This window comes from Xenopus laevis, chromosome 7S, assembly GCF_017654675.1.
Source record: "Xenopus laevis strain J_2021 chromosome 7S, Xenopus_laevis_v10.1, whole genome shotgun sequence".
NCBI lineage: Eukaryota > Metazoa > Chordata > Amphibia > Anura > Pipidae > Xenopus > Xenopus laevis.
This window is the reverse complement of record NC_054384.1, coordinates 25,552,004-25,564,542: the sequence shown is the minus strand read 5'-3', so window position 1 is coordinate 25,564,542 and position 12,539 is coordinate 25,552,004. Positions and strand designations below refer to the sequence as shown.

Sequence of the window (12,539 nt, the reverse complement as noted above, 5' to 3'; positions counted from 1 at the left end):
TCTTTGAGAATCACTAGGAATCGCTGAGAATCACTAGGAATAACTCGTCTTTCACTTTATGGGGAGAGAAAGAGAGAGAAGAGATTGTGAACGGAACCCTCTCTGCCATATATATCTGTGTATACTGGATTTCCCTTAATAGCTCAATGCTGTGCTACAGAATATGGTTGTGCCTTATAAATAACCAGTAACACCAATCAGCAGCAACTTTAATAGAATGAAGGAGCTGATTGGGAGAGACAGAATTTATTGGTGCAATCAAGGGCCCTAGACACCCCTGCTAACCAAGGTTGGGTCCTGGTGACATAATGCACAAACTAATAGTTAAATGAACACATTGAATCACCCTCATTCATTTCTATGCCAATTGCTTTCACCAGGGCTCAATTAAATTGAATTTAGAAATGAACGGGAGTGATCATTTGGGAGTGAGCATTTGGTTGGCCATACACTGAACTGGAAATCACATGGGGACAAAACATCGCAAATCCCCCTCTGTGCCATTACTGTAAAGCTGTATGTTACTGGCAGGGTGTTATAGGGGCAGAAGACCATTAGAGGCCCAGGTGAGTAATGGGCCCACTGGGGCTTTTCATAATCAGTCAAACTCTGGTCAGTGCCCCTGCACGCATAACACAAGTCACCCTAATTCTAGGCATGTAACTATTGTTCTGGTTTGTGCTACTTGTCTTTCTTCTCAGGTCCTCCCTTACCCATCATCTACTCTAATGCTGAGGCCACTAGGATGAGTCGGACAGTTGGCCAATGGCAGTTGGAAAATGGCAATTGACATTAACAGCTAAAGAGCAGCAGAGCAAATGGTCTAACACTTCAAAAGCTGTAACAAGTAAACAACAAATACCAAACACACTATATTCTATAACTATAAGTCAGCCACAGGGGGTGCTAGGAATTGTAGTTAAGGCACAGCTAGATAAGCATAGGTTTAGAGTCAGTGGGACAGCAAGTTCTCATGTTGTCTCACTTCCCTTAGCAATGGCACACAGGCAGATTTTGGGTACTTTGGCACCCACAAGTTTTATTAGTTTGGGAAGGGGCAGGTCTGCCCCCAGAAACCATTTTCAAGGCCCCATCATTTCTCCGGCGGCATCTAAGCCTAGATGGTGGCGCCCATAAACCACGTGGGCCGATGCGATGACATCACGCGCACGGCACAAAAATGTTAAATATAAGCACTTCCAGGTCACGGGTTCAATGCCTGACTATAGGAATTGCTGAATTGTGTTCTTGGGTTTTCTAGCTTCCTAAATTACTGTTTCCTGGATTCCTGACCCTCTGCAAGACCTTGATTCTTGCTGCCTGCCTTTTTGAACTCTTGTCTGAACTTGAATGCACTTACACCTGGCCCCTTTCCATACAGCAAACTTGGACTTTAACCCCTAAGCTTCCTCCTTGGTCTGGACCTCTCCTCTAGAAGCCGATGGGCCCCTGACAGCAACCACCCTCTGTTTTGTAATATTATACTCTTAGGTCTCCCAAACTCCAAGTGCAGTTGGGTGGCTCAGTAGCCAGTTTTTCCTTTATTTTAGGAATGACAAATTCATATAAATCAAAAGGTTGTTGTTTTCCAATTAATTATAATTCTAACAGGCAAATGCTATACCCATTCAGCAAGACATTTTTTTGTCTGTACAAAACTCTATTCATGCAATGTTTAAATGCATAAATACTTTAGAAAATCAGGAAATACTTCATGGTAAATAATGCCTGTCCATGTCCCCTCAACAATTAAAAAATAATAAAACATGGATAAACCATGACCTCTTTTATTGTACGCATGCTTACAGACCGAAATAGGATAATATCTTATAATTTCTGTGTTACAATTAAATACAGAAACATTAAGGTTGGTCTTGTGCCCTCCTTCTAGGTGGTGTTTACCAATTCTGCATTATACCTGAGATCCTATTCACAGCACAGTAAAAGCATTTCCCAGTATACAGTCAATAAGATGTTTTCTTGTCCCCAGCTACTAGCATGAATAGAAAAATGCAAGTGATGATGCAAGTATTCCTTTGAATTGATATTTTATTCCAGATGATGCTACTTCTTTTAATCCTGTTGGCTTTTTCTGTGCCCTGCAATATGTCAACGAGCATTCCCAGTGGGTTTAAGGCAGAAGTGATCCAGTGAAAATGATGAATTCCCTCCCCTTTTTTCAGCCCCATCAAAACATAAAGCTGTACTATTTTTGGTTACTAGGAGAGGGCCTCCCTTTCAAAGCCGCAAGCTGTGCATTTTCAAAAGGGCAACACATCACATTTGTCCGCTGTGTGCTTGATGTTTACATGGAACTGCATGTATTCTCCCATTCGCTTCGGTACTGACAAACAGTAGGAGATTCCCCTCTTTAGTCTTCTTGCTGCACACTGCTCAATCCACAGCTCAGCGGTAAGCAGCAGAGGCTCTGAAGAAGAGGCAAGAACCCAGGGAGGGAGACAGAAAGAGTTGGACTGGCCGGACAATAGACAAGGACAGCTGAATAGAGATTAAAAGAAAAGACATTTTTCATGGTTTGGGAAATCCTTGGGGCTAGCTGGAATCATAGACGATCCAGAGGATGGGGACTGTCAGCAGATCCTCTGCACGGATTTCTTTTCTCCTCAGCTTTTCATTTGTGCTTCTGCTGATCAACTGGAGCGAGGGCAGGAAACCTAAGTCGAAATGCCCTATCTGGTGTACCTGTACAAAAGACAATGCTTTATGTGAAAATGCCAAAACTATTCCTCGCACCTTCCTTCCTGATGTTATTTCACTGTAAGGGCTGTAAGCATTTTCTCATTATGGCCATTCTATAATGCTTTTTTTTAGTACCAATCACCTTTTTTAAAGCTGTCGTACAGTAGCATTTTGCTGCTAGCTGCAATGATCTTATGTTGTGATGCCATTCTGTTTTTTTTTTTGTTATAATTTCATTGTGTTAAATATGTTGTGCAGAATACAGAAAATTCAAAGGCACTTTGGTTAGCAGACCAGGAACCAAAGACACATATCTCCAGACCATGTCTAGCACCCAAGGGTTCTCTTGTTTTTGCAGCAGCATTGCATGTCTTTTGATGTGACACTGCATGAATTGCATTTCTTTACCCTGTTATGGTGTTTATGTATATCTAGACTGTTTTCAAGGCATTGATATATATTTTCTTCCTATTTTGTAGATCCTTTGTGAGATCTGAATTTACAGAGATTCCAGAGGGGAGTTTTTTACACATACCATCCCTACAGCTCCTGTAAGAAACCTTGACTTCTAATATAACCCTGTTAGTGTGCTTTGCAGTATGGAATTATACAGCAAGAGTAGGATTGCCTTTTCATAGGGGAAATATGATTGCCTTTCTAATAAATTACGAGGCAGGGTAACAGCTAGGGCTGAGACTGGCTTTATATGTAAGCACTTATAATCAATTGATTTGATGCGGCTATTTCTGATGGTTATACTATGCCTGGACATTGCAGCAAGCTTGAACACACATATCTGCTGCAATCTGCAGTTTAATTTCTTTGTTACACTGTAGGGTGAAATCATATGGATTAACTTGATGTATCAGATGGGTTGGAGGCTTTTTGCTGAGGAACCTGTGGTTTCATTGCTTTTTGCTTAGCTTGCCCACAACAGAATTCTAAATACCTGTGTCTAGGAATATTACATTTATTTGTACTGGTATCATGCCATCAACCTATGCTGTAGTAAAACAGTAGGAGTCCCAAATGGCATTGCTGTCATTTAAATTATGTTACCTGAGTCATGTTCATGTGCTTCCACTTACTGAATTTCTTGGCCGTGGCAGTGAGAGAGAATATATAACATACATGTGCTTTCTTTTGCACTAGTAAAATAACAGTACTTTATACAGATGACTGTGTTTAAGACTGGGACTCCTATGCTGTTCCTCTGCTGAAACCCTTGGGTATATTGCTGCACCATTCCAGTGGATATATGCTCTAGAAAAGGATTCCACGCTTATTTTTCTTGACACTATAAAATCATGGATGCTGATACAGATAGGAGCCAGCCTGGACATAGTAGTATTTTATATTTAGTATTCATGTCAGGGATGTTCAACAAGCTCAGAGTCTCAACTCTGAGTCTTTATGGTTACAGTCCCAGTTTGGTGTGTCTGCATGTGCATCTCTTATTTAATAATTGAAACTACAACTCCCAACAGCCCCTGGCAGTCCAGAGTAAGTATGTTGAACATGCTTCTTTAGGTAGTTTTTTTTCTCTTTGATTTCGTATATGTTACCAACCCTTGTGTATTGATTTCAGCCCTCTACTTTGGGTCAAACCAATATAAAATCAACCATAATCCATAAACGCTTCTATATATTCAGTAATATGTATGATGTGCGTATATATCTGAATTCTCTACCAGAAGACCTCTTATTAGAGAATTCTCTGCAATCTAAAATATCTATCTTAGGATAATCAATGACGAGGTCAGCCATACACATAGATAAGATGCTCCATGCTCCTGCATTGCTACAGCTGCTGCTGTATTTTTTGCACAAAAAAATTGCTGAATAAAGGTATGGAGTGCACCATGGGACAATTTCACCATACAATGTTAGGGGTGCCAATGCTAGGAAGCAGCTTTATCTGGTATGTTACGTTTTATGCTAACACCACTTCAGATGTGGCAGAAAAAAGTCCATCCCCAAGCATATAAGAATCATTTTGGCAGAATAACTTTGCGACATAAGCTTTAGTCCATGGGCGCTGTGTATTTGTATATATATATAACCTCTGCAAATATGGCCCCAGGATAAAGGACCCCCTAGAGAAATTAGTGACTTTTTAACCAGGAGGTGGCTAATTATTTTTTGAAAATGTTATGTAAGAGATAGGTAACGGCAAATAATCTTCCCAGTGATGTATACTCGCCTGCATCTAAGACGCGCACACACTTTTATAAGAGTGTGTGTAATATTTATAACATACAGTATTTCTCTTGCTCATCTTCCAGGCCTGATTTCTAGGGTCTTGCAATCAAGTCAGGCAATGTCAGCAGAAAATTAAATGCCAAAAGCACACAAAAAAGCTGATCAAACACTACTGACTACACCATAAAAATATTTTAAGGTGTGTTTCCCCTTTAAATTCTCTTTCAATTAATTAGTACCCCCTAGTGGCTACGCTATTGTAAAAATTATATGTTGGTTTGTGGTGATGACACATTACACACATTACACATTACTGTAGGTTTATCCAGACTATGAAATTACAAAGAAAGGATTAAACATATTACAGCCACTGGAAGTTCAGACAATCATCAGAAATGTCATTATGTGACATGGCCCTAAAGACAGGGCAACCAACATAGTTCTCAGGGGGCAGGAGGCAAGCGTTCTACAAAAGCCATTAGCCATTTTATATACTAAAATACATAAAGAAAAGACCAGTTTTTAAGCTCTATCAATTGAATTTTGTGTGCTTATTTTTGATTTTGTAACAGCGGTTCCATGAAACAATAACTGTTACTGTCTGACAGCACAGAAAGGGACTAAACTCTAGACAAAATGTAAAGGCACATTGATATGTCAGTATTATAGCATGTACTGTATATTAAAATTCCAACCATTTGCCATTGCATGCATTAATAGCCTTTTGTAGAACACTTGCCTTTTGCCCCCTGAGAACTTTAGCCCAACCTAAAAGACACTGGGGGTCATTTATCAACACTGGGCAAATTTGCCTATGGGCAATCAGATTGCTGCATTCATTGTTCTACTTGCAGCTGGCATTAAAAAGCTAATAACTGATTGGTTGCTATAGGTAACTGCCCATGGGCAAATTTGCCCAGTGTTGATAAATAATGACATCTCTGGATGTCTGATTTCTGTCTAAACATCCAAATGAAAACAGATATTGAAATATCTCTTTATCTTTTGTAATTTCACAGTTTGCTTTAAATGAGCCTACAGACCAATGGACTGTATGCTTTAATTATAGACATCTATATAGGATATATTTAGAGCCATAGAGGTAGTTCCTTGACCTAATAAATAAATGTGATTAATGGTGTCCAATATGTGTTCCACCTACTGAGAAAATATCACCACCTGAATGTTTTTCATATAATAATTTAAAGGTACTGTTATCCAAAAACCTGTTATCCAGAACGCTCCTAATTATGGGAAGGCCATCTCCCATAGAATCCATTTTAATCAAATTAGTCATTTTTTTCTCTGTAATAGTAAAACAGTACACTGTACTTGATCCTCACTAAGATAAATATATTTATATAAGGTATTAATACTTATTGTAGGCAAAATGATCCTTTTGGGTTTATTCAATGTTTAAATAATTTGATAGTAGAATTAAGGAATGGAGATCCATATTACTGATAGACCCATTATCCAGATAACCCCAGGTCCTAAGCATTCCTGGATAACAAGTCTAACCTAACCTTAATACCTGTATTGCTTGGACCACCTGAATTAGTGAAGGCAAAGCACATACCTATGATTGCTATTTTAATGTATATATTTATATGTATTTATGTTTAGGTGGTGCTAGTAATTTGGGGCAAGGGATGAAAACATAATTCTGCCTCTTTATAGGTCCCTGGTGAGGCCTCATCTGGAGTATGCAGTGCAGTTTTGGACTCCAGTCCTTAAGAGGGATATAAATGAGCTGGAGAGAGTGCAGAGACTAAGTGCAACTAAACTGGTTAGAGGTGTGAAAGACTTAAATTATGAGGGTAGACGGTTGGGGTTGTTTTCTCTGGAAAAAGGTGCTTGCGAGGGGCCGTGATTACACTTTACAAGTACATTAGAGAACATTATAGGCAAATAGCAGGGGACCTTTTTACCCATAAAGAGGATCACCGTACCAGAGACCACCCCTTTAGATTAGAAGAAAAGAACTTTCATTTGAAGCAACGTAGGGGGTTCTTCACAGTCAGGACAGTGAGGTTGTGGAATGCACTGCCGGGTGATGTTGTGATGGCTGATTCAGTTAATGCCTTTAAGAATGGCTTGGATGATTTTTTGGACAGACATAATATTAAAGGCTATTGTGATTCTAAGCTCTATAGTTAGTATAGGTATGGGTACAGTATATAGAATTTAATTAAAAGTAGGGAGGGGTGTGTGTATGGATGCTGGATTTTCATTTGGAGGGGTTGAACTTGATGGACTTTGTCTTTTTTCAACCCAATTTAACTATGTAACTATGTAGTGATGGGCAAATTTGGGGTGTTTCGCTTCGCCAACAAATTCGCGAATTTCCCACGAAACTGCGATGGCGTCTCGTTTTTGATGCCGGCGTCCATTTTTTTTGATGCCTGCGAATTTTCACTGCGTTTTCGCGAATCGCTGGAATTCACGGCTGGCGAATAACTTCTCCCATCACTAGTGGATGCCATCCCAGCATATCAGACATGCCTGAAGGCTCATGCACCAGCAATGCACTTACCATTTAGTACACAGTCTGCAGTGCTGCACAGAAAGGGTTCATTTTGATGCTTTGTGGCTGCAGTCACAGTCCCCTCTTTCTGCCCTGTGTTCACTTCAAATTTAGTTCACTCTGATGAACAAAGCAGCTATGGGTATGTGCCCTAAATTGTGCCATGATTCAAGATGTAACAGTCAGCAGGTTGGAGGTCTTTACAAAACAGAAAACCAGTCTGCGCTCTTTGGTTCTGTACAGGAAGGACATTTGAGCCTCAAGTGACTGACAGGTGTTAAATATAACGTTATAGTCCTTCTATATCAGATTAACATGTACGTCATTGCTATTTCTTTTTTGTTCTGTACCTGAGTGCATAATAATATACCATTATTCCTCAAAACTAAATTACCAGTCTGTCTGTATTCTGCTTTCCAGTCAGTTTCAGAGTTGCTATAGCAACCAAAGCAGGTAGAGCCACTGATGGCGTTTTATTATGGTGATTTAGCGTAAGTGGTGCACTCTTTTACTGACCTTAAAGGAGAACTAAACTCTAAAAATGAATATGGCTAAAAATGCCATATTTTATATACTTAACTTATTGTTCCAAACTTGTCACAGGGGGTCACCATCTTGCAAAGTGTCTGTGACACTCACATGCTCAATGGGCTCTGTCTGAGCAGCTGTTGAGAAGCTAAGCTTAGGGGTCGTCACTAATTATCCAGCAGAAAATAAGGTTGTCCTGTAATATAAGGTGATGCTACAAGGCAATTATTAAATTCTGATGCTAGTTGCAGTGGTTTCTGTGCTGCCATGTAGTAATTATCTGAATTAATTATTCATCAGCCTTTTATTGTGACATTTCTATTCTATGTGTACTGTATATTGTGAGTGGGTCCCCTCAGTAAGTGACAGCAGCACAGAGCATGTGCAGTGAATCAGCAGAAAACAAGATGGGGAGCTACTGGGGCATCTTTGGAGACACAGATCTTTACTGCTAAAGGGCTGTGGTTGCCTTGGGCTGGTACAGAAGCCCAAAACATAATGTATAACATTTCTGGCCAACTTCTTCAGTTGGGCTTTAGTTCTCCTTTAAAAAGTAGGTCCACCTTATCGGCATGAATGCATATATTTGATGATCTTAACCTAGTTGTTATAGATATACAGAGAATATTTTACCCCCTACTGTAAAATATAAGTTATCACTGAACATATAGCACTATAGAGGAAAAACAACCTATTTAACAATGCATTAATATTTTTATACCCATTTGCATTAGAAAAAAGCAAAGTATGAAGCCACATCTACTGTATGTAAATCCAATTTCTACATTACTGGTAGCTGCCATATTGTTGAGGCTGCAAAAACAAATGCAAATTATTTGGCTCTCCTACTTATCACCAGATCCATTTTTGTAGCGTTCAATAGACTATATATATATATATATATATATATATATATATATATATATATATATATATATATATATATATATATATATATATATATAAAATAGGAGCATTATATTGTAAAGAAATAATAATGACCCTGTGTATGTAGAACCTTGTACAGAATTATACGTGGAGTAAGGCAAAAAAAATAAAAAAAAGAAACAGAAAATGCTCCAGTGCAGTGGAAACTGCATGTTGGGGAATAACTTGTGACATGACAACCAAATGTAATATCCTTTCTTGCACATTTACTGTATTTTATAGTATTCTTCAGTGTCCATGGAAACTGAGCAAAGAGGGAAAGGTTTTGTGAAAATGTTGGAAGCCTTAAATTGATTTATATACTGTACTATATCTTCCAGTGGAATTAAAACAGTATGTGACATCACATATCATTCGCATTAACTGAGACATTAGACAATAGAGTTGTAATAAACAGATTTGTCAGCAAACTGGAACCCAGTAGGTGTAGCATGAATACCACTAATAACTGTAATATAACACTACTGAAAATCCTTATGTATTGGATGTATGTAATGCCTTGTTGGAATATTGTACAGGTATGGGACCAGTTATCCAGAATGCTCGGGAACTCGGGTTTTCCGGATAACGTATCGTTCTGTAATTTGGGTCTAGAAAATCATGTAAACATCATATAAACCCAATAGGCTGGTTATGCTTCCAATAAAGATTAATTATATCTAAGTTTGGATCAAGTACAAGGTACTGTTTTATTATTACAGAGAAAAAGGAAATCATTTTTATTTTATTATATTATTTATTATATTTTATTATAATGGAGTCTATGGGAGACATCCCCTCCGTAATTCAGAACTTTTTTGGATAACGGGATTTCAAATAACGTATCCCATACCTGTACATTGGATGAAAGCACTATTATGGTCAGAAACAGCAGCTGAATGGGTGTGCAGTAGAGAGTACAAGTCCTTTCAAGTCCAATATGAGCGGAACTTATTTGTTGACCAATTAAAGTATTTTCACTTTATTTATTTTAGTTCCCTGACTGCTCCTATTTGTCCATACTCGGTATAACCCCAATTTTATGTTTTTCAGGGGAACAGAAAAAAACTGTGTAAAATCCAGGAAAAATGTAAAATAGGAAAATCAAATTATGATTTTATTATATTGGTGGGACAATAAAAATAATGTGAAATGCAGGAAAACTTAATATCAGGGGATGCCACCGTACACTGCCTGCCATAGTGCAGCCTCTGTCCTATGATGCCAAAGTTAGGGAATTGTAGAGGGCAAGAGTCATGGGCACCTAGCTGCTACCCTTCCCCTTCCTAATACACCCCTGCTGAATGTAACAGGGAAACCAGCATGAAAGTGGAAAAAATGAACACAGTATTGCACCCACTTTTGATCTTTACACACTGCCTTGGGGGTCATAAATTAATAAGCTGTATGTTAGCACAGTGGCTAGCATGGTAGTCTCAAAGTCATAGATCTTTATGGCAATCTAAATGGAGCTGGTAGCTGTGTGTATGGGTTTCCTTGGGGTACTCCAGTTATTCTCCTGGCAGGTTGGCAGCTGTACTGTATGTCACTGGGGGTGATTTATCAACACTGGGCAAATTTGCCCCTGGGCAGTTACCCATGGCAACCAATCAGATTGCTGCATTCATGGTTCTACTTGCAGCTGGCTTTAAAAACCTGATCACTGATTGGTTGCTATAGGTAACTGCCCATAGGCTAATTTACCCAGTGTTGATAAATGAGTCTCTGTGTGCCTTGGGCAGCAAATTGGATTGTAAGGTACACTCAGGCAGGAACTAAATGTAAATATATTTACATTTATAATTAATTATAAATAAAATTATTTATTTATTGTATATGGGCTTGAAAGCTGCCACAATGCTTGCATATGTTCAAATGTATAATTCTTCATGCACATCAGGACATTACAATACGAACATTGTTGTCAGATGTTGCCAAACATCCCACCAGTATTTCCTCTATCTTTGGTGAACAAAATTCGGTCAACCATGTTGTCTCTATAAATTGGCACACAACATATATTTTGTATGTATATGATTTAATAGCTTGTAGGCATTATGCTTTTTGGGTCAGATCCTTTACTCAGCTTTATTGCTCCATTTTATTTTCAGCATGTCTGCTCAAAAGGGCAGGATTGCTTCCCATTCCATTGCTGGTTGGTCTCGTGATTTCTCAGTCTCAAGGAGAACACTATGGTTGTTTAGGATGCAATGTATTATGAGTATTTGTGTCCTGATTTGCAACACCTTAAGATCTGACCTGGGTAGATTGATTTTCCCTGAGTATAAACCTCCACAGCAATCAATACAGTGGTTTATTGTGCTAGCAGTGGTAAGCAGTGCAGGGGGTCCTGAGTATCTTTCTGACCAGGAATTATTATGCTCCGGAGAGGAATTTCCTTTGGGTGCTATTGTTTCCTCCCACACCCCTTAAATATACAGACAGATTAATTGGTTCCTTATTGTATTGACCCTAGTGTGTGTTGTTTGAATGTGGTTCCGACCTTAGCTTGGAAGCTCCATGGTGCCAGTGAATAATGAAGAATATCTGTGCTATGTAAGGTCATATTACATACAGTATATATATATAGATATAGATATATATATATATATATATATATATATATATATATATATATATATATATATATGTGCGTGTGTGTGTGTGTGTGTGTGTATTGTGACAGGGGGTTTAGGAAACACCATTGTCTTGGAGGAAAGTGCTTTGAAAAGAGTGCATTTAAACTGCATGATATGTGTTGCAGAGGGATACCCAGCACAGATAGGGTTAATACTCCCTCTCAGCCATTTATTTAAGTGGAAGCTGACAGAGGAGATACCCAAGGTAAACGGCCTGGTTCCCACAGCTTAGAGCTCTCTGGATACCTCCTAGAGTGGAGGAAAGTGGGGTGCTGCTGGGAGAGACAGTGCCTGGCAGAAGGGGTCTTGGTGCCAGCAAGAGAGTTCCAGAAGCTGGTGAGCCTAAATCCCTGGAGGGGAGAAGGGACTGGCAGAGGGTAGTGAGCCTGAGTCCCAGAAGTGGAAGCCAGGAGGACTGAGTGAGAAGCCCGAGTGCTCTGAAGTTCCAGAGGGTTAGCGTTCCCCTTGATGGTGAAAGCCCAGAGGGAGGGGGAAAACCCTGAATTTTTTTCATTGAAGCTGTTGAACTGTACCCTGAACATTTTCTGTTGCCTTTTGTTGGGAATGCCCAGTGCTTTAGGGTAGGACTACATGGGCATTTTCGTCAGATCAATGCTGCTACTTCATGCGACATTTGCATATCTAACCTTATTTCCGTTGCATCCGACTTGATGCCTGCGTTTTTGTGCAGTGCGTTGGATCGCGCTGAAAATGCCTGTGTAGTCCTACCCTTATAAACCTGTGTTATGTCCGAAGCCTTGGTGTCCCTGTGTCTAAGCTCAAAATCCTACGCTTACCTGTCTACCAAACACTAATTCCCCCAAAAAGTGCATGTGCAGGGGTGCTGTCTACAAAAAACAATTCACAGAAGCTGATGAAAGGCAGTAGTTGCACTTCAATTGTAACAGTTTTTACAATTTAAGACCTGCGAGGGCGTCTACCTTATATATATATATATAAAATGTCTGTGTATAATAAGCTGTGTTTATAAATATGGTTTTAAGAGATCATTAAAC

The 12,539-nt window shown here is 39.2% G+C and overlaps 1 protein-coding gene across 2 annotated transcripts in view; it reads left to right on the top strand.

Moving 5' to 3' along the window:
- Positions 1–2,181: 2,181 nt before the first annotated feature.
- Positions 2,182–12,539, top strand: part of lgi1.S (leucine-rich, glioma inactivated 1 S homeolog) — a 34,245-nt gene continuing 23,887 nt past the window's right edge. The window contains exons 1-2 of one of the 2 annotated variants that reach the window (XM_041571021.1): positions 2,182–2,778; positions 3,180–3,251. In XM_041571021.1, coding sequence (XP_041426955.1) covers positions 2,582–2,778; positions 3,180–3,251 — 269 coding nt within the window. In that variant the 5' untranslated portion in view covers positions 2,182–2,581. The remainder of the gene's footprint in view (positions 2,779–3,179; positions 3,252–12,539) is intronic. The other variant, XM_018227509.2, reaches the window with a different exon arrangement.